Genomic DNA, 22,321 nt, shown 5'->3' on the forward strand with positions numbered 1-22,321 from the left:
AGTCTTTAAGTTGTGCAACTGGCGAGGGAAATATAAGATTTCCTGTTAAAGGTGAATTTCAAGTGGACAACAGTTAACTGTTTAGTGAGAGTAGCCCATGTAATAATTGTTATCTGGCATTCACATTTACCCAAGTATCCTGTTTTTACTTGATAAATTTAGCTGTTTATTTATTTATTTACTTTGGAGGCTGAGAAGCAGTGTGACTGCATAGGTAAAGTTCTTCTGGAGCAAGTTTTTGGGCCTGAGTTTGAACGCCAATACACACATAAGAAGCTAGGTGTGTTAGGGCTGGAGGGACTAGATCCAGTATTAGCATCCACTATCTATGAAACTTTTAGCATTCTTGCTTGACATACTTCTTACCTTTTGAATAGAATGTTCACGCCCCGCCCCCGCAAAGAATTTAGAAAATGTCATACTAAAAACATGCAGACAGAAAAGAGCTGAAATACCAACATGAACACATGAGAGTAATTTGGGACTGTGTAGCATTGTTGTGCAGTGAATACTGTACGTGAGGGGTTTATGAGTTAGTTTTGTATTACACAGTTGAGTTCAGAGCTGGGACATTTGTATCTTTTATGGCTCAACATCAACTTATTGTATAATGAACAAGCAATACATTATACTAGCATAAACGATTCCAAAGAAGATTGCTGGAGATTACATTGAATGCTGATTTAATTAGAAGCAATTGCTATAAGAATGTATCTCTTTTTTTTCCTGTGAACTTCAGTTTGAAAAATTGGACACACATAAATATGGACTTAAATCACTGCAAAACTAGCAGTTCTCTGGGAGGGCCATTAGCAAAACCAAACACAATATGCCTTTCACCTGAAAAAGACTTTTATTAACTTGATAGAATAAAGCCTTAACATTGGATATGACAGTTGCAGTCTAAAGCTACCTGGGAAACTAGCCCAGGGAATGAGGGAAATCTTCAGTGCTAGTTACAGGTGAATAAAGTTTTTATGGAGTTAACCAACTGCATTTTTAGTGGAGTTTTGTTGTTTTATGTGTGGTATATGTGCACATGTTCATACATGTATGAGCACACATGCATGTGGGTGCATACACATAAGCACATGTATGTGGAGGCTAGAGGTTGACATTGTGGGTTCTTCCTCAACCATTTTCCATATTATTTTTTACAGTCTTTCCCTGACCTTGGAGTTTACCAATTAACCTAGGCTGGCTTAACCAGCAAACCCTAGGAACTCTCCTGTCCAGGATGCCCCCGGTCCTAATCAAATTGTCTGGCCTTTTACATGGATGCTGGGAGTTCAGACTCAGGACCCCAGGCTTTCATGGCAAACACTTTACTCACTGAGCCATCTCCCTAGCCACTAGTTGATTATTTGAATTAGGATCTTACTCTATCCCAGGCTCTTCTGGCACACACTGTGTAGTCCACAGTGGCCTCAAGCCTCCCTCCCTTCCTTCCTCAGACTCCTCCGTTATCTCCGTACTGAGGTGTGAGCCACCTCCTCTAACACTACTGTGTAATTCTAGCTCTGAATTTAAAAGCTGACATTCTTGTGTTTCTCAGAAACCAGTGATAAGATTGCAGGTATCTACAGGATTTGGAGACACAAGGTTTGCACTGAGCAGCCAGTGTGGAAAATTTAAAAAAAGTCCCTGGAGTAAATGGTACAATGGTTCTAACAGCATATAAAAGAACGATGCTTTGTGGAGGAGGTAGACACTCTGTGACCTGCCAGTAGACTGTCCAGGCTCTCAGCTGGAGGTTGGATTTTTAATTCTATGGTTTTCTCCCATTACTCACACCTGACTTCATATTTTTTTTTTTTCTTCTCCCATACAAACATCCCAACCATAGCTCCTGCTCCCACTCCTTCCAGTTCTCCCTCTCCATCCTCTCTCCAGATCCATGGCTCCTCTGTGTCCCTTCGGAAAAAGAGCAGGCCTCCCAGTGGTACCAACCAAACATGGCATAAGAAGATGCAAAAAGACCAGGCACAAATCCTCATATGCAAGGCTGGAGGAAGCAACCCAGTAGGAGGGAAAGGAGCCAAGAGCAGGCAACAGTCAGAGATACCCCTGCGCCCATTGTTAGGTGAAGGAAAGATAAACCTGTTTTTGTTATGATCCCAAGTGTGGGATGGGGAAACGGTCTTGTGAGAACAGGTGAGGTTAATCCACTAGAAGACAAATCACCTCGTGCGGGAGCTTGATTGTTGCCAGCTGAAAGAAATCCGTGAACAAACTCTGGGAGGAGATATATAAATGAACCCAGAACTGGAGGCAAGGGCTTTTGGAGACTTGGGATAGTTTCATCTTTCCACTTTGAGATGCTCCTAGAGAGAACCACTTGAGGCGAGGCTTCGGGGCTCCTGCTCCTGCTGAGGTTCCGGGTTCTGGTTACGCCAGGTTCCAGCAGAAGAAATCCTGCTGATTATGCCAGGAGAATCATTCCTCGGAACTGATATTCTTACGTTTTTGTTACTGTATTCTTTAATCTTCTTTTCCTATTGTTTCGGTTAGCCAGGTTATACGGGACATACGCTCGGTTAATAAGTTCATAATAAAATATATTGGTTAAGAAAACTGAACCTACAGTTAGGCATCCCACAAAAACCCCAAGCTAAATAACCACAACGTATGTGCAGAGGACCTAGTGGAGACCCATGCAGGCTCAGTGATTGCCACTTCAGTCTCTATGGTTCCTGCTTAGTTGATTTGTGGACCATGTTCCCTAGCTTCTACAATCCTGCTTGCCCTTCTTCCATGGAGTTTCCCAAGCTCCACCTAATGTTTGACTGTGGGTCTCTGCGCATGCTCTCGTCAGCTTCCAGAGGAAGCCTCTCTTAATAACAACTGGGCTCAGTACCAATCTAAGAGTATAGCAGAATATCATTAGGAATCATTGACTTTTTTTTTTTCTTCAGTCAGTCAGGTTTGGTTTTACCCTAGGTCTCTGACCTATCCAGCTTCCAGTTCCTGGCCATCTAGGCAGTCCTGAGTATGGACTCTGTCCTATGGGTTGGACCTCAAGGTAGACCAGTCATTGGTTGGCCACTCCTACAAAGCTCTGAGCTACTGCCTGTTCCCAAGCACATAATGAAGGTAGGACAGGTTGTAGGTCAAGGTTTGTGGCTAGGTTGGTGTTCCAGTCCCATCACTGGACTGGGAGCCTTGCCTGGGTACAGAAAATGGCTGATTCAGGCTCTGTATCTTCCATTACTAGGAGTCCTCTCTCATAGGGTTACTAGGATCACTCTCATAGGTTCTGGAAGTTTCTACTGTACTAGGTTTTCCACATCGCCCCCTAAATGCCCTCTTCCTCTCACTCCATCCTTCCCTCCCCGAGCTGATTCCTCCTATTCCCCTCCCCACCCACCTTCAGTCCACTTGCAAAATCTATTTCACTTCCTCTTCCCAGAGAGATCTCCCCTAGAGCCCTCCTTTTTAGTTAGCCTCTCTGGTCTGTGGACTGTAGTGAGATTATCCTTTACCTAACAGCTAATATCAACTTATAAGTGAGTACACACCCTGTTTGTCTTTCTGGGCCTGCGTTATCTCACTCAGGATGATCTTTTCTAGTTCCATCCACTTGTCGGGGGAGGATGTGTGTGTGTCAGAATGACCCTTTCACAGGTGTCACCTAAGACTATGAGAAAATGGGGAGCTGGAGAGATGGCTCAGAGGTTAAGAGCACTGCCTTGTCTTCCAGAGGTCTTGAATTCAATTCCCAGAAACCACATGTTGGCTCACAACCATCTATAATATGCCCTCTTCTGGCGTACAGGTTAAATGCAGATAGAGCACTCATATACATAAAATAAGTAGATAAATTTTTTTAAAAGACTACCAGAAAACACAAATATTTACAATTAATAACAGTAGCAAAATGACAGTTATGAAGCAGCAACAAAAATAATTTTATGGTTATCACCACAAATGAAGAACTATATTCAATGGTCACAATATTAAGAAGGTTGAAAAACCACACCGCCTTACCGTAATAGCAACATTTGATGCAAGGGACTGATAGGAATTACTAAGCAAAGATGATGTTGGGGATCAAATCAAGAGGGAGGGAAATGAGCAACACTATGTGAAGGCTCTCCTCTAGTCCCCTCCTCCCTCAGGGGTGCTTTAGGAAGACTGTGAGTCAAGCCATGGCTCCCAGAGGTGTCGGGAGGAGATAGATGCCTTGGATGGACGCATGTCTTTTTTTTTTTTTTTTTAAGATTTATTTATTTATTATTATGTATACAGAACTCTGCCTGCATGTACATCTGCAGGCCAGAGGAGGGCATCAGATCACATTATAGATGGTTGTGAGCCACCATGTGGTTGCTGGAAATTGAACTCAGGACAATTCACTAATGAAAACTCCCAAGATTGAAAATGGAGCAGATGTATAAAACACACTACAGGCTGGTCTCAAACGGTGACCTTTTGTTCTCTGATGATTATAGGTCAACAGACGATTCACGGCCTGTGGGTATCCCTGCCTGTATGCCAACGGGGTGGGGCTTGCAGTTGCATTTCTACTTGGTTTGCTCACCTGTCAGGTGAAAGGTTGCAAAGGCCACAAACCATAGAGATGATGTTTGAAATGAGCTATTCCACGTAGGCAATGCAGGTGCCTCCTACATCTAAGAAACAGCTGCATAATATGAGGCTGATGAGAAGAGAAAGAATTTCTTTTGAGCAAACTGTAGTTAGTTCATTAGTTACAAACCCAACACGGAAACAAATAAATCATGCTAACTGAATTTTGGAGGGTAAAATATATAGTTAACTCAGGTTCACTGTTTACACCAACAGAATAGAGACCCTGGGGACTGGACAGAGATGATGATGGGGCTTATGAGACTGTGAGGTTCGAAAGAAGACAGCAGAGGCAAATACTCTTATTCTTTTCTTTTTGGCCAGGGGGGCTTGAGGGGTGGTCAGCATATGCCTTCTACTGCAGGTAGGCTTGCTGGATTTTCTATGCTGTAACTTGAGCACGGTGCACCTATTTTCTGTATAATATCCTCTTGTTTCCCAGTCTCATTCTTTGCCTCGGAGTAATGTTCTTTTTACCTGCATTGGGTGTCCTCCAACCTTCATCTTTCTAAGAACTAGCCAACATTTCATCTCCAACTCCATAGTTGCAAATAGCGATTCCTCTATAAAGCGTTTCCTTCTTTTCTCCCTTCACTGTGCGCATGTCTCATATGACCTTTCTGAATTTCTTTCACTCCCTTACTCTCTGGACACAGCAAACAAGCACTAAGTTCAATGAATGGGTTAGAAAAAGGCTCCATAGAGAATGCGTTTCCCCTCCCTCTCTACAAATCTCAGAGAAGAAGGGCTCACAGTATCTGTTCAGCACCTGATCCTGTGTCTTCTCACACCAAACAGCCTGACTTAGGTGTCCCAGGGCTTCCCATTGACCTGTGACCTGCAGGCTGCAATCTGCCACCATGGGGGAGGGGGCACAGAAGTCATCATGGTCTACTAGAAAGACCAGTTGAAACTTTACTAAAAATGAATCTTATTCATCTGAAGTAATGCAGAGGACCTCTGGAGGGCATCCCCAGGGGAGTTTTATGAGCATCTTCATCTTGCTGAGAAGAAAGTGATGGCATGCTTGGAAGGACCGCTTTCTCATGGACAGAGGCTCTTGCTCCATGACATTGATTTGAAGACCCAAGTGTAGGTCTCCTTGAGACCCACCAGAGTGTATAGTGGCTAGCATGGGGATTGATAGACTGGGCTTGACTAGAACCCCTCTTTCCTGAGGGAAGGTTCCACCCACCCCGTGTGCTCCAACTGCCACTCTCTTAACTGTCACCCAGAGCCTGCCTAATGGCTGCTGGCTCAAGAGTCAGGAGACCTGTTTGAGGACCAGGTGAAAACCTCATTGTGTTTCAGGAATCAACCAAATACAGTTCCGTGAGGAAAACTCAGTTGCTTTTGGATTCTGGTTGCTTTTGTCTTTGAGTGCTTTGAAAATCTCACTGTCTCTTGATTTGCAGGACACCCTAGACACCAACTTGGTTATTTGAGTATCTTTCCATCACCGTCAGCTTTGCATGAAGATCCCTTTCTCAGAGGGGCTCCAGACTTCATCAAAGAGGGAAATATTTCTTTTTGTCTTCAAAATGTAAATATGTTATTGTTATTATTATTTGGAATAAATAGCCACTGTACAAATTCATTCAGGCCAAGTACATCCCCAACTCAGCTGTATTAATTCCATTTGTAGTATTCCTTTCCAGGCAGAGAGGAGGTGAGGTATTAATGCAATCTTCCTAAATATTATTGTCAAAATTCAAAACTGTATCATAGTGAACTTCACACTGGTCCATATATGTGTATATGTGTATGGTTTTGTCTGTACCAAAATTAACATAACTACTTCCATGCTGATGGATAGTGAGCTGTTGTAAATTTTGGCAGTTATAAGCAATGAATGATATACTCAATTTTCTCTTCCATGTACTTTTGCCTTTGTGTGTTTATGGAAGATATTGCCCTAATTATAACTGTTGGGCCTAAAGTGCCACATATTTGGGATTCTGGTAGATATCACTAAATTATCTTTCCACAGAAAACTTTATATTGCTATGAGATGGTGTACTTCAAGTGGAATGATCCACTATACATAGTTGACTTAATGCCTAGGACCCATGATTGTTTTGAAACAACATAAATATTTTAATTTTGCTTAAAATCAAGAGAAAATTATAAACATAATAATGGATAACATAATGAATCCATATTGGCTTATATTGATACTTCTATCAATAACAAAATATCATTTTTAATGAAATGTATTTAAATTTGTAATTATTTGTTATATAGTCAGTGTCACACTTAAGGTATATATTTACTGTTCTGTGGAAGAAGGAGCTCAGTAGAAGAAACATGAGAGTCACAATGTGCCTCCAGATTATCTATTTTTTTTTTTTAGTCTTACAACTATGAGAATCATCTTTTTAACCTTTGAATGTCTTCTCTGAAAAAAAGGCATTTCACTACTGCTTTTATTTGCGTCTTTGGCTGTTTGGGAAGTGTCATCTTCAAGGTTTACCGGCAATTTAAATTGTCTGTGAATTGGCTTCTTGTGTTCACTTCTCATCGTCTTTGGGTTGCCAATGTTACCCCTTCTGAAGCATAAACATTGCAAATATTTTGCCAGTTGTCCTGTCAGATTTGTTGACTTTTTTATAACAGCATTTGAAGTTTTGTACACCTCCAATCTGTCCAATACTTCTTTTTTTATGATATCACTCTTATAAAAGTGGATCCATATAATCCTTGTATTTTCTAATAGAGTACCTATGATGACGGTTATTATTATATATGACTTTTCAGTTTACCTGTATTAGTTACTTTTTTATTTCTGTGACAAAATGCCATGACCAAGGCAACTTATAAAAGAAAATGTTCGATTGGGATTGTGCTTTCAGAAGGCTAGAGTCTATGATGACATGGTGGCCAGTGACTGGAGCAGCTGCTAAGAGCTCATATGTTATGCATAGTAAGAGGCAGAGCAAGAACACTGGAAATGGCAAGAGTTTTGTGGAGCTTCAAAGCCCACTCCCAGTGATGCTTTTCCTCCAACAGTCCACAACTCCCAATCCTTCCCAAACAGTTGCACCAACCAGGGACTAAGTACTCAAATATATGAGCCTATGGGGAGGGGACATCTTCATTCAAACCACCACAGCCTGCAATACATCGTTAAGTGACAAATACAATAGTTATTAAACCATTGTCTCCAAATGTATAACTAATTGTTCCAACACCAGACAGCATAATTTGAAGTTTTACCATTATCAAATATTAAATTCACACACACACACACACACACACACACACACACACACACACACAAACACTGTTACTAGAATCTTTTCCATTCTGTTGACCTATTTATCCATTGCTACACTGGTACTATAGCTTTAATTATATAGCTTTATATCACACACACACACATATATACGATACATTTGTACATATACATTTTATTTCTGCTAAAGTGTATTACTACTGCTTCTTTTATAGTCCTCTTTCAATTTTGTTCTTGATTTTTCTCATCTACTTACATTTGATGAACTTGGGTGTTAATAGAAATCCCTACTGAATCTTGTAAACTTTAGAGATTGATTGGAGGGAAAGGGACATCTTTACTAAGCAGAATCTGCTTTGTCAGGAGCCTGGCAGTTTTTTGGACTTCCTGTTTACTGTGTTCTGACTTGGCCATCTTCTACCCGGGCTTTACCATCTTAGGCTCCTTTTCTTGCTCCATCATGTCCCTTGTGAGACAGGAAGCAGGCAGCAGTGACGGGGACTTGCCTGAAATCTTCCAACATTGCTGGGTATGGTGGTACACACCTTTAATCCCACGCAGCACTCAGGAGGCAGAGGCAGGCGGATCTCTGAGTTCAATGCCAGCCAGGTCTGCACAGAGAAACTCTGCCTTGAAAATCAGCAGTAGCAGAAACAACAAAAACAACAGCAGTAGAAAAAAAAAAGACAGAAAGAGAGAGAAATAAAGAAAGAAATGAAGAGAGGGAGGGAGGAAAGGAGGAAGGAAAAGAAAAGAAATCTTCACATTTGCCATGAGATGCATTGCAATGTTTGCTTTTGCCTTGGTTCTTCTCGTGGTTCCCTGAGACTGGCCTTTTGCTTACCAAGCACAGCAGCCAAGCCCCACTTCCCCAGCCACCATTTCTGATCTCCGCTTTTTCACACTGGCTCCCTCTCCTCCTACTCTACACTGCAGGTTGAGGGGTCTTTCTAAACCCTCAGCGATGACTGCCCACTGCATCAGTTTTCTATTGCTGCAGATACAATTCTGCACAAGCTCAGTGCCATGAAACATACCGAATCTACAGTCTACAGTTATCCAGGTCAAAAGTCCATATCAGCTTCACAAGATAAAACCAAAGTGCCAACAGGGCCAAGCTCTTCTCTGGAGACTCCACTAGAAAACCTGTTTCTTACCCAGCTTCTACAGGCCACCTACGTGCTTAGCCCCAAGCTGCTTCTAGAATCATCTTCATAGCACCTATCATTTTGACTCCCATTTGTCTTTCTTATTCTGTCTTTTCTGTCTTCTTCTCTTCTAAGAATGATCCATAAAAAAACAGGACAGCTTTGAAACTTGATTGACCCTGGAACCATCTTATCTCAGTGTCCTTATGCCCATCTGCAGTGTTTCTTTTAACAAGCCTAGCAATGTTTCCAGGGACCCAGAAGAGGGATGTAGACTCAGTGGGAGACTGTAATTCTTCCTAACATGCTGATGTCATTGAGAGTAAAATATAGTTTCTTTAAGTTATTCCAGCCCCTGCTCCTCCCAGTGAATTGGTTTAATCTCATCACACTGTCAACTTCCTGGCCCTGGAATACAGGCACCTTCAGTTTCTGGGACCTATGTTCTATGCTTCCTCTGGTTCTGGTCTAGGCAGACTGCTCTATCTGTGACAACCTTCCCCCACCTCTTGTCCAAGTCCAACCCTTCCTTTTATCTCACTTTCCCTGAGAATGTCTAAAAAGAATTTCTCCTCCAGTCTTTTCCTCATGGAGGTATCATGGAGGGCTCTCACAGCCTCGCACGTCCCTGGCTCGCTTGCATTGCCTTTAGTATCATTGCTCATCCAGGGATTGTCTAGCCCCGGCGTAAGTCAATTGAAGGCAGAAGAAGCGGAGAAATCTCCACCGGCCCTCTTAGCTCCTTGCTGAATGAATTAAAAGGTTAATCCCATAATAGGAGGCACATTATTTTTACTCTACAGCAGTAGTTCTCAACTTTCTTAATGCTGAGGCCCTTTAGTACAGTTCTTCATCTTGTGGTGATCCCCAGATCATAAGATTATTTTCGTTGCTACTTTCATGACTGTAATTTTTCTACTTTTATGAATTGTGATGTAAATATCATTGGAGATAGAGATTTGACCCACATGTTGAGAACTGCTGCTCTGCAGGACTCATCTTATAGTATTTGCTCACTTATTTAACAGATGTTTATTATGCACTGATGTAATATGACTGGACCCCCAGTTACTGAAGAGAGGAAATAAACACATGAGAGTTATAAGGATAGTCAAGTAATGGGGGTGTGGTCATAAGAACATGGATGACAGGTTTTCTGTTCCAGGAAAATAGACATGGAGGTCAGTGAGCTAGTCAACTTTAGCTCTGGAGACCATCAACATCTTATTCACAAAGCAGCAATTAAAGGCAACGCCGGTAAAGTGGACCAGCCCTTCACGTACTCATCTGGAGAGAGGCCAAAAGAAGCTGTAAAATACCAATATCCAAAGCCTAGAGATGCGGCGAGTGTTTACGCAATAGAAGTTTCAGAGGATGCTACTACAAATGAGAGCATAAATCCATCCAGTCCCTTCAACAATGGGTCTGTCCGGAGAGGTAAGAGGATAAGACTTGGGCTTGGGAAGGGGCAGTGTTTTGAAATATTTCCATGGTGTGTACTGCCAGAAAGAATTTACTTTTTTAAAATTTAGATTCCTTGCTCTTGGATTTGGTTGCATGTATTTTATTGAGAATTTTTGCATCTATGTTCATAAGGGAAAATTGGTTTCTAATTCTCTTTCTTTGTTGGTTTTTTATGTGGTTTTGGCATCAGGATAACTGTGGCATCATAAAATTAATTAGGTAATGTTTCTTCTATTTTTATTTTGTGAAATAATTTGAGGAGTATTATCATTGGCCTTCAATTTTGTCAATTTTGGAGAAAGTTCAAGAAGTGCTGAGAAGGTGTATTCTTTTGTGGTTGAGTGAAAATTTCTGGCTATTTTAAGGTCTTTCTATTGACCTTCTTTGAAGGTCTGATAGAGGTTTGTGCTAAAAACATCTGGCACTGGGCATTTTTTTTCTTGTTGGGAGACTTTCAGTGACTGTTTCTGTTTTACTCGGGGTTATATGTCTACTTGAAGCACTTAACTGATCTGATTTAATTCTAGTAAGTGATATGTAATGAGAAAAATGACCAGTTCTTTTCATTGTTTTTGTTTGTTTTTATATTTCCTTGGTCTCTGCTGTTATATACACTTTCATTTTTTTCATCTCTAATTTTGTTAATTTGGATATTCTCCCTCCCTCCCTCCCTCCCTCCCTCCCTCCCTCCCTCCCTCCCTTTCTCTCTCTCCCTCTCTCTCTCTCTCCCTTTTAGTAAATTTGGATAAGAACTTGTCAATTTTACTGGTTTTTCAAATAACAAACACTTTGTTTCATTAATTGTTTTTATTGTTTGTTTGTTTTTATTTTTACTGATTTCAGTCCTGAACTTGATTATTTCTTGTCATCTATTCCTTTGGGGTGTGGTTTTTTTTCTTGTTGTTTTAAAGCTTTCAGGTGTGCTTTTAAGTTACTAGTATGAGATCACCCCTTTTTTTACTGTAGGCACTTAGTGCTATTCATTTCCCTCTTAGACAAACCTTTATTGTGTCCCATAAGTTTGGGTTTATTATGTATTCATTTTCATTCAATTCTTAGAAATCCAGTAGAAAGCCTTTAATTTTTTTTTTTTAAGTTTATGCCTTGACCCACTTTTCAGTCCGTAATGAAATAAGTTGGTCAGCTTTTATATTGTTTTTAAGGTTTCTGTTGTTTTTGTTGTTGGGATATCCAGCTTTAATTCGTGGTGGTCAGACAGGACGACACATGCAGGGTGTGTGTGTGTGTGTATGTGTGTGTGTTTTTTTTTTTTTTTTTAGTCTTTTGAGACTTGTTCATGTCTGAGTATGTGGTCAATTTTGGAGAAAGTTCATGAAGTGCTGAAAAGAAAATGTATTCTTTTGTGGTTGGGTGAAAATTTTTTTCTGGTTATTTTAATGTCTTTTTATTGTGCCTCAACTATGTTGAAATACTCAGGACCTTCTGTGGTAAGGTTGTTGGGCTCTAGTGAAGACATAGTGTCCTTACTGTTTGATTGTGTTTTTACAGTGGCATCTAGGCATCTGGGTTTGGGAAGATTGTAATTCTAGATGCTGATATCTGGTCTTGTCTTTGTTGGGTGGCTGTTTTGTTCTTTGGTACCTGTTGCCCTCTTTGTTTCTTAGAGAGTGTGATGGCCAGGTGTTGCCTGATAGGAAATTCTTCTGGAATCCTGATGGGTGTGGGTACTGGGGGTTCCAGGTAAAATGGTTTCTGAGTATTGGGAGCTGACACTTAGGAACAGGTATGGGCTGGGGATGATGCTGAGGGTGTCTAAGGACAGGGGGGAAAGCAGGGTGTCCCATGGATCCATTTAGTTCCCTGGCAATGGGGACAGAGGGTGAGGAGAGGCCACAAAGGAAGGACTGTTACAGATCTGGGGGTAAAACTGGGGTATTGGACTTGGAGGAATAGAAGAAGGAGGTGAAGACTTGCAGTTAGCCTACCTGGTTCCTTGGCCAGAGTGGCCTGTGGGGTCCCAGGAAGATTTGCATTTTCCTAATGATTGATGGTGTTGGACATCTCTTATACGCTTGTTAGCTATCCATATCTTTCGGAAATGATATTTAAATCTTTGCCTATTTTTTAAAAACACTAACAATGACTTCATCATGTCACATGATTCTGTGAGACGACTAGCCTCAGGCTTTACAGCAGGTGCCTTTACCTGCTGAGCTAGCTCACCAGCCCCTAAGAAAACATGGTTAATAATTAGACTGGATATTCTTTCTGTTTGTCTGTTCTTACAACCAGGTGTCCCTTTGTTACTCTGGTCTCCAACTCCTAAGCTGAAGCAATTCTCTGGCTTCAGCCTTCTGAGCAGCTGGGACTACCAGTATGCCCCACTGTGGCTGGCTTTGATTGGATAGTCTTTAAAAGTTCTACAGAGATAAAAATATACTGTGGACACATGTGCAATTCTCAAAGAATTTTTTAAAAACACATTTTAAAATGTTCTTCAGAGCTGGAGAGATGGCTCAGAGGCTAAGAGCACTGGCTGTTCTTCTAGAAGTCCTGAGTTCAAGTCCCAGCAACCACATAGTGGCTCACAACCATCTATACTGGGATCTGACGCCCTCTTCTGGTGTGCAGGCATATATGCAGGCAGAATACTGTATACATAGTAAATAAATCTTAAAATGAAATAAATCTTTTTAAAAAATGTTCTTCAGAGTCACTTCATTTTTGTTGTCTCGTTAGCTGACTAAACCAGCCCTGCCTTGCCTAGCCTTGAATGACAATGGGGTAATTCCCTTCACTGAACTGGAAATTGCATTTAGTTTTACCTTTGGGCAATGTGTCATGAAATAGCATCTTGTCTCCACAGATTTCATTGTGAAAGTGTTCATCATCCTGTCCGTTCAGTTGCTCATCACTGGAGTGATTATCAGCATGTTTGTTTTCTGGTGAGTCTTTCTTACTGTCTAGAGTTAGGTGTCACTCATGGGAGTGCTCATGGAATCGGCTTGCTTTAATTTGGATCATTTCGAACAGTATGGTGTTGGTCCATCATCATTCGTAAGTGATATTTTCCCTATACACAGGTTTTTCTGAAGGACCCCCTAGGCCAACATGGCAGGAGATTCCTCAAATCTAAGATCCTAAGCCAAGAACAGTTTTCCTACTCTTACTTTGGGCACTGTTTTCTTCTTCGTTTTCTCTGAGCTCCCTTTTCAAATATAACTGGATAAATAAGTAAGATCAGGAAGAGGTTGAAGGCTAGAACATTGTTAGATTCTGTAGTTATTTGAGAGACTTTAATTCATCACCAATTTCATCCTATTGAATGTGCTATTTGCAACACAAACCATGAGTTGACTTCTTTTAGCTTGCACATATGTCAGTTATAGTGTTTTATTTTGTGTTTTGATTTTTTGAGACAGGTCTTACAATGTAGCTCTAGCTGTCCTGGCTTTCTCTGGTCACCCTCACTGTGTAGATCAGGCTGGCCTTATGCTTACAGACATGCACCTGCCTCTGCCTCCTGAGTGCTGAGATTAAAGATATGTGCCACCATGCCTGGCTCTCAGTATTTTATAGTGTCTCTCTCTTTTCTTTGTGCTGTGGGTTTGAAACCAGGCCTTGCTCACACATGCCAAGCAGATGCTCTGACAGGGAACCGCGCTATCACCCTGTTTCTCCATTAAAAAAAAAAAAAAAGGTTTCAATGCTTCCTCCCTATTTGTCCTCATTGATCATTTAGTTTACCCATCCTTCTCATGATATTGTTATACTTCTGTTTTAGTTAGCAATATTTACTATTTTTTGTAAAAGTATATGTGTGTGTGTGTGTGTATGTGTGTGTTTTAACCAGCAAGCCTCTAAGGAAGTGGATCATCTCCATGCCCTGGTTCCTGTATGCACTCCTGTAAGTATCATTTATAATTCTATTAACTTTTGGCCAAAATTTGATCACTATTAAAAATGTGGAGCAGGAGAGATGGCTCAGCACTTAAGAGCACTTAGCTGCTCATCCAGAGGTCCTGAGTTCAATTCCCAGCAACCACATACTGGCTCACAACCATCTATAATGAGATCTGATGCCCTCTTCTGTTTAAAATGTAGTAAAGTGTAGCATTCTTTCTGAGTATGACCATGCATGCCTGTAAGCCCAACACTTAGGAGGTAGAGACAGGGGGATCAGGAATTCAAGGCCAGCCTTGCTTGCATAAGACCCTGTTTCAAAGTAACACAATCTAAGAGCAACAACAACAACAACAACAAAATAAACATACAGAAACACCCAGACAAAGCATGATATTCTTATATTTTATCTGTTTTTCTTTATGTGTATTTGTTTGTGCTTACTTGTTTTTATGTGCACCACGTTACACAGGTGTTCATAGAGGGCTACAGAGAATGTTGGATCCCCTAGAACCGGAGTTACTGGTGCTTGTGAGCTGCCACGTGGATGCTGGGAACTAAACCCAGGTCCTCTGCAAGAGCATCCAGTACACAAAACCTTTGATTTATCTTCCCAGCCCCTATGTAAAATTCTTTAAAAGGCAAAATTATAGAGACGGGAAATAGAGCAAGTTAACGGGTGCCAGATGTCAGGGCCAGCTGTATATAGGGGTGTTGCCAGAGAGCAGTCATACCAGGTGGGCTTTTTTGTTGACTTGTTATTGGTAAGATAGTTTTGAATGTTAATTGGGGTGGTGGCTACATGTATCTATGCATAGACTCATGGCACAGTCACATGTTAAATAACTGCATTCATATTATAGCAGTGTCCTATTACTGGTTTTGAAATTGTGCTATAAATTTATAAATGAAAATCATTGGTAAAAAGTTCATATAATTTGTATAGCACTTTTCTGTCTTTTTACAATTTCCCGTGAATCTGTATTTTTAACAAAAAAAAAAAAATTTAAAGATGGGCTTTCTATCCATGTATGGAAACTTTTACAAGCTCGTTCTGAAGGCTTAAAAGGGAGCTGAGTAGGAAGCAGCTGTTTGGTTTGCTCTGTATGTCAGGTCTCAGACTGTGTTGCTCCACTTGCGTCTGTGTCCCTCTGCCTGTCCATCTGTTCACACTACTCAGCATTTGAGTACCAAAGCAGTAACTGGTGGTTTCACATCCCCAGACCCGCAGTTCTGGTTGTGGTCATCGTGCTAGCTTGCTGTAGGGATATCCGACGCCAAGTGCCTGCGAACTACATCCTCCTGGCATTCTTTGTAAGTAGCTCTCCTTGGCCGGTGCTTTAGTGTCCCCCTGACACATCCTTCTGTTGTCTCATTGCATCATTGTCTTTCCTGTGGGAGCCTGTGGTTCAGGAAGACAGGTAACGGGCACTTGTACAGAAACAGCATCCTAGGCGTAGACAGTGCCCTCACCCCTTATGCAGTTGGATTCTGGGACATTCTTCGCTCTTGCAAACTTGCCTCTCTTGGAGCCATACAAGAATCCACACCCAAGGTTAGGGTTATGTGTGTGCTTCACCTGGTGCTCTGACAGGTATAACGCATTTTTTTTTTTTTCATTAAGGAGTGGCTTCCACTTCTGACTCACAGGCCTGTGAACTAGAAATGTAATTGTCTTCATTTTGTGACGTGTATTTTGCTGCAAGTCCACTTTGGGCCTAGGTTCTTCCCAGTTCTATAGCACCTTTCTCAGTACAAGGGGTCTTTCCTGCAGCCAGGGCTGGTGCTGTGGTGTGTAATTGTTGAGTATTTATTAAACTCCATCGGGCTTTTCTATGACCCGGCTAGCCCCTCCCCAGTAATTGAGACAGAGAGCTGTTGGTTTATTTAAACAAGCCTTAAGCACAGTGACTGGGCAGGTACAATTTAAACTAATTATTTAAGCTACTCTGGCTCCCTCCCAGCTGCACTCCCTAAGGTACTTGGCAATATGTCGCCCTGTCTGGGCTGGATGGGCTCCATCAGGCTACTGTCTTCTCTCTCTCCAATTTCTTCCTTCCCTCCTCTCTCCGGTTTCTCTCCACATCACGATCTCTACCCTCAGGAGACACTCAGCCTGGGAACCAAAGCTCTGCCTACCTCTATTCGCCCCAATAATTGGCTGTCATCAACTTTATTAACCAATCAGAGACATCTGGAGAGCAAAGTTTACACACTATCACTAGGACTGTGTGAGAATGTCTTCCTCTGGACCATAGCCAGATCTTGGGAGCCATTTAAATACACAGCAGCACCAGGTGTCCTCATCCCTTCGCTACCCACATTTCCCCTCATCACCTCTGTCCCATCATCAGTGCTGTTCTAGGCTTTTTTTTTTTTTTAAACAGCCAATTCTGGTTTGTTTGTTTGTTTCTTTTCTGCTCATGAGGACCCCAGAAACAAATATCTGAACTCCCTAAACCCAAATACAACCAGAACCTCTGAGATTTCCCACCCACCGACCCAGGCTCAACATCCTGAAGAGTTAGGGGCTCGTGAGAGACTGAGCAGCACCTATCAGTCATCCTCCAACCCTCAGGCCAAACTTTGAACTCCTGCAGGCTCAGCTTTTCAGCAGCTGGCTGGTAGCCATTGCCTAGGGGTGTGTTGATGCACACTGGCCCAGTGTGCCTAAGGATGGTGTCCACCTTTGTGTTTGTGTTCCCTTTGTACAATGCTGACCACTCTTCCTATGTGAGAGCGGGTTCCAAATCAGATTTGAGGTAGCATGCACCAATATCTGCAAAATGAGAAGTTAAGTACATTAAAGGGAAATCAAATGGAAGGAAAAATAGATCACGGAGGCAAATAGATTAGTGTGCAAAATGCACTGAACCCTGTACACTTGGATTCTGTATCTGCTGGTCCTCAAAGCAAGTAAATGCACAGGGCCAGTGGTATGAGTTTCTACATGGGTACCAAGCAGTGGCATTGTAACTGACCTGTTGAAAGGAATAGGCTGGGAATATGGCTGTCTACCAGCCATGGTGGCATTTCCTTCTGAGTGTTGAGGAACCTTTCTTGCTGTAGTACATCCCCAGCTCATTGCCCAGGCAAGCAAGAAAGATGCTCTAGTTCCTGGACCACACTGACTGTGCAGTATTTTCACAATGCCCTTGCCCCCAGTTGTCGTCTTAAGACAGATTTCCTATCTTTTCCTGTTTCAATTAGTTCCTAATTCTCCAGCTCCAGGAGATTCTGAAGTAGAGGTGATGGGGGGGGGGGGCAGAAGGAGAGGACCATTTTCTCACAGCCCTGGCTGTTCTCAGGCTAGCCTCAGGCTCACAGAGATTCCCCACCTGCCCCCGCCCCCTGAGTACTGGGATTAAAAGGTGTGCACCACCACCACCTGCCTAGGTTTGAACTTTTAAAAAAAATTCTCCCATATATTACATTCCAACCAGAGTTTTTCCTACCTCCCCTCCCTCCAGCTTCTCCCCTCCAAAACCTCCCCTCTCCCCCAGATCCACCCCTGCTCTGCCTCCCCTCAGTAGACAGCAGACCTTCCAGGATCATGACCCAACATGGCATAACAAGCTACAATAAGTCAGGCGCATACCTTCTCATCAAGACTTGACAAGGCAACTCAAGTGGAGGAAAAAGGTTCCACAAGTAGGCAAACGAGTCAGGGGCAGCTCCCCGCTCCCATTGTTAGGATTCCCACAAGAACACCAAGCTACCCAGCCGTAACAGGCATTTAAACAAAGGCTGGAGATGTAAGTCAGTGGTAGAATGTGTGCACAGCATGCATGAGGCCCTAAGCGTGAGTCTCCAGCACCACTGGAAAAAAATTTAAATAAAGGAAGCTAAGGAGATGGCTGAGTTGGTGAAGTGTTTGCCATCCAAGCTTGAAGTCCAGGGTCCAGTTCCTGAGCACTCATGTGAGATCCAGGAGCATGCCTGTGACCCTAGCATTGAGATCTGAAGAGGGTTGAGACAGGTAGGTCCCTAAAGTTTATTGGGCTCTCAGTCCAACCAGACCAATGAGCTCTAAGTTCAACTCTAAGTTCACCTTAAAATAAGGTGGAAAGCACCCGAGAAGACACCACACATTGACCCTTGCCCCACCTATGTACATAGGAGCATGTGCACCAGCATGAAGACAGACAGACAGACAGACAGACAGACACACACACACACACACACACACACACACACACACACACACACACACACAAATACATCAAACACATACATCAAAATGTATACAGAAATTTAAATAAAGGCCGCGTGTGATGGTGAACACTTTCAATTCCACCCCACCGGAGGCAGAGTCAGGAAGCTGGCTGGGAGTCTGGCACCAGCCTAGTTTACATATTGGGTTTCAGGCAGTCTGGGCTACAACAACAGAACCCGAATTAAAACAATACAAAAAAAATTGATAGGTGAGTTTTTTCTCTCTCTCAGACAAAATATGAGCCCGGCAGGTGTAGAAGTGCACACTTTTCATCTCAGCACTTGGGAGACAGAGGCAGGTGGATCTCTGTGAGTTCCAGGTGGCCTGGGCTATGTAGGGAGATCCTGTCTCAAAACAAATAAATAAACAAGTACAAAGAATGTAAGTTACTGGTCTCCAAAGGGGATTTCCTCATGGAGGCTTTGCAAGTGGCCTCTAAAAGAGGGTCTACTTTTCAGGGTCAAGTAATGATTTTGTTTTCTAGATTCACCATCTTGCCCAAGTGTTAGGAAATAACATATAGAAACTCATTTCAGAAAAGGGGGTGAGAGAGGACAAGAAAGCACTCACTCTTGTCACGGACAGCTTTTGCAGCTTTTGTCCCCGCTAATCTGTGACTCCCTGCCTCCCTGATCTGAGCATGCTTGGTTTCTGTGGTGACTCCCTTCCCAGGCCCCCTCATCTCTCTCTCTCTCTCTCTCTCTCTCTCTCTCTCTCTCTCTCTCTCTCTCTCTCTCTCTCTCTCTGGCTCTGGAGAAATACAAAGTAACGGCATCAAAGAAAACCAAAAAGCATATTTTAGGAGGAAGTTCCGAATCGGGCACATTACTGAAGTATCATTTGTACATAAAATAAACCTTGTCCTACGATGCTTTCTTAGTTACATTAACAATCACCCACCAGATCTGGGAAATACAGGAAAGTGACTGAGGCCTTTTGGGCCCCAGTTCTCTTCCAGCCTCTGATGGGTTGGGGAAGTCCAGAGCCACTCTGATGTCAGCACTTCGGTTAGGAGATGCCCTCCTTTTTGATCTCTGATGACACTGGAGGACTTCCCTGGTCCTTCCCAAGTGTCCTGTGGGCCGGCAAACCTCTTGTGTCACACAACAGCCCTATGTTTGTGGTCCTGAGTGTGCCAGGCACTATCTTAGTCTCACCCTTAGGCTTCTTTGCCTACTAGGTCCCAGCCTTCCACCTCTCCCTCACATGCCCACAGTGGTCCCATCTGGGTGTCCTGTGCAGTCACCTCTGCTAGGAACTGCCCTGAAGTCCTGTATCCTGGCACTGAGGTCTCATTTCTCATCCCAGATCTGGGGCCTAAAGAAATAGTTTATGTTTAACAGGACCACAGCGAGTGACATTATCCAAAGTGTGGGCAAATCATTAACGGAAACAATATATGCTGTCCTGCTGAAGTGCGCAGATAGTGTGTGGATGGCCCCATCTGACTAGTGAGGGTGTGCTTCCCACATGAGCCTTTTATCCCGGTTTCTTCACTCACAATTAGTACACAGTTCGCGCACTGAATATGTGAACTTGTTTCCCATAACCACCTTGTAGCTGGGGCCCCAGGGCTGTGTTCACATCCCCACTCACTCCCTGGATCCTGCCCAAATGCACACATGACTGGTCCCCTCTAATGAAGTCTAGGGCTTGGCCACCTCATGCTTGGAGAAACAGGCTGCTGATTTACTGTGGATTTTGTTTTTAGACACTTCTGGAAGGCCTGCTGCTAGGGAGCATGTCTATGTAAGTCTTTGATACATGTTTTTGTTTTACTGTGTACGCTTTTCCTTGAATGTGTCTGGACAGTAACCACCGTCTCTGGTTCTAGCCTCTATCGAGCAGAAGAGATACTATGGGCAACAGGAGCCACTACTGTGGTGACACTAGCGCTCACTTTATTCGCACTACAAACAAAAGTACGTATTATTGAAACAACTCTCTATCATAAGGGAGTTTCTGGCTGCATTCTTGTGACCCTCCTGGCTCCTCACCCACGCCTGCTTCACTGTCTCCTGAGCCTCAGCACCATGGCTTTCTTGCCTTGTCAGAGATTGGGCCAGGGATTCCCCCACTGGAAATTAGAGGGACAGAGGAGAGAGGCATGTACTCCCATGGTGTCCTCCCAACAGGTCCCTCTTGGTATAGCCATATTCCTCATCAAAATTCACTCACAGCTTGTCTTAACGGGCCAGCTTAACACAGCCCAACTTGAAGGTGTCCTAAGTCGTTATCCCTTGCTTGGGCCCTCCAGGGTGTCACAGCTGCTCACCTGGTTCCTTTGAGCCTACTTTTGGAGGTGGGTCCTTCAGGAACCAACAACCCATTTCCAGCTATACTGCTAAGTGCGCCCTGCGTTCTCTGCTGGGGCCTGGTTCAAATGTGCAGCTTAAAATTCAGACTCTCACAGTTATTAGGGCTCAGAAGCGCCACTTACCCCTGCTGCAATTCCGGCCTGCTCTTTCATTTTGGTGGGATCTACCCAGGGGCCTTGTGAATGCCAGCCAAGTGCTCAACCACAGAGTCACACCCCAACTGTGATGCCAGAGTCTCTCCAGCCCTAAGGTGCTTCCGGGGATTTAGTGGGCTCCTTGCAGTGGCCCTGTCTTTCATTTATGGACACTTTGCCCCAGTGAATGATGGGCTCGTTTTAGTCAGTTTAATAAGAAAGAGGCGTATTTTCTCTATTGCTTGGCACACCTCCTAAGGACAGCATTATATTCGAGCAGGATTTTAGCTTTTGTTGATGGAAAAGTAGAGGTAGAGGGATCTGCTAAAGCATTTAGTCACGTGGTATCACAAGTAGTGGTTTAGGGACTGGGGGCGGGGGTTAGTTGGTAAGTAAACATGAGGGCCTGAGTTTGATTCCCAGCACCCATGTAAAGCTCTGGGTATGGTGGCGTGGGTTTGTAACCACAGCTCCAGCATTCTAGAGACAGGATCCCTGGAGCCTCTGGCCAAGCACCCTAGGCTAATTTCTGAGCTCCAGGTCATAGTGGAGATCTTCTTCAAAACATAAGGAATAACACCTGAAGTGGACCTGTGGCCTACACACATACACACACACACACAGACAGGTATCCCTTCCATGTGCCCCAAAGCAGAGCTTCAGTTTAACTTAGAATCAGATCAGTGTTTGCCATCATCTCCAGGATGGTCCTTAGAAGCCAGCCTCGGTGGAAACAGACATGCCTCCCTACTGTGAGTGAGGAGGGCTACTGATGTAGGCATATTCTCAGAGCCGTTTAATGTTTTCTAAATGTCAGAATATTTCCCCAAAAGGCCCATGAGTATTTAAATCTCTCACGGGTAAAGATCTGAGTGCAGGGGATGAAACATTCTGCTGAAAAGTACCTTAAATGTGATTCCATTGCATAATGTGTTTGCATTAATGACTCGGAAAGGCAGCTGAACTTGCATCCAACTAAACTGTTTTTTTCTGATGAAGTTATGTGATAGGCATTTACACAATTATTTCCCTTTACAAGGCTCCCAAGGGCTCCAGAGGAAATGTACTTATACACTGAGCCTGAGTTTTTTCATGAGCCCCAAACTGTCCCATAGAGGGGAAACTAAACAGAATGTTCACATGGTTTAAATATAATTGGACTCCATTCTCTGCTCCTTTGGCCTGAGTGGCAGTTTTGTGTGGATTCCAGATGCTCAGCCTCTTGGATTCTGCTTGGCCTTTCCTCTAAGGTGGAGGCTAGGAGTTTGAAGGCCTGTGTGCCTTTTGTGAGTTTTAGTGCTCGGTAAAGAGGGGCTGGTAGCAGAGGCAAATTAGTCATTTGTTCTTGAATGATA

The 22,321-nt window shown here is 43.1% G+C and overlaps 1 protein-coding gene across 1 annotated transcript in view; it reads left to right on the forward strand.

The window, feature by feature from the left end:
- Positions 1-22,321, forward strand: part of LOC127194128 (protein lifeguard 2-like) — a 28,540-nt gene that overhangs the window by 482 nt on the left and 5,737 nt on the right. Inside the window, exons 2-7 of the mRNA XM_051151483.1 lie at positions 10,136-10,407; positions 13,262-13,340; positions 14,249-14,302; positions 15,522-15,612; positions 20,226-20,263; positions 20,349-20,436. Coding sequence (XP_051007440.1) covers positions 10,136-10,407; positions 13,262-13,340; positions 14,249-14,302; positions 15,522-15,612; positions 20,226-20,263; positions 20,349-20,436 — 622 coding nt within the window. The remainder of the gene's footprint in view (positions 1-10,135; positions 10,408-13,261; positions 13,341-14,248; positions 14,303-15,521; positions 15,613-20,225; positions 20,264-20,348; positions 20,437-22,321) is intronic.

Source organism: Acomys russatus, chromosome 10 (assembly GCF_903995435.1).
Source record: "Acomys russatus chromosome 10, mAcoRus1.1, whole genome shotgun sequence".
In the NCBI taxonomy this organism is placed as follows: domain Eukaryota; kingdom Metazoa; phylum Chordata; class Mammalia; order Rodentia; family Muridae; genus Acomys; species Acomys russatus.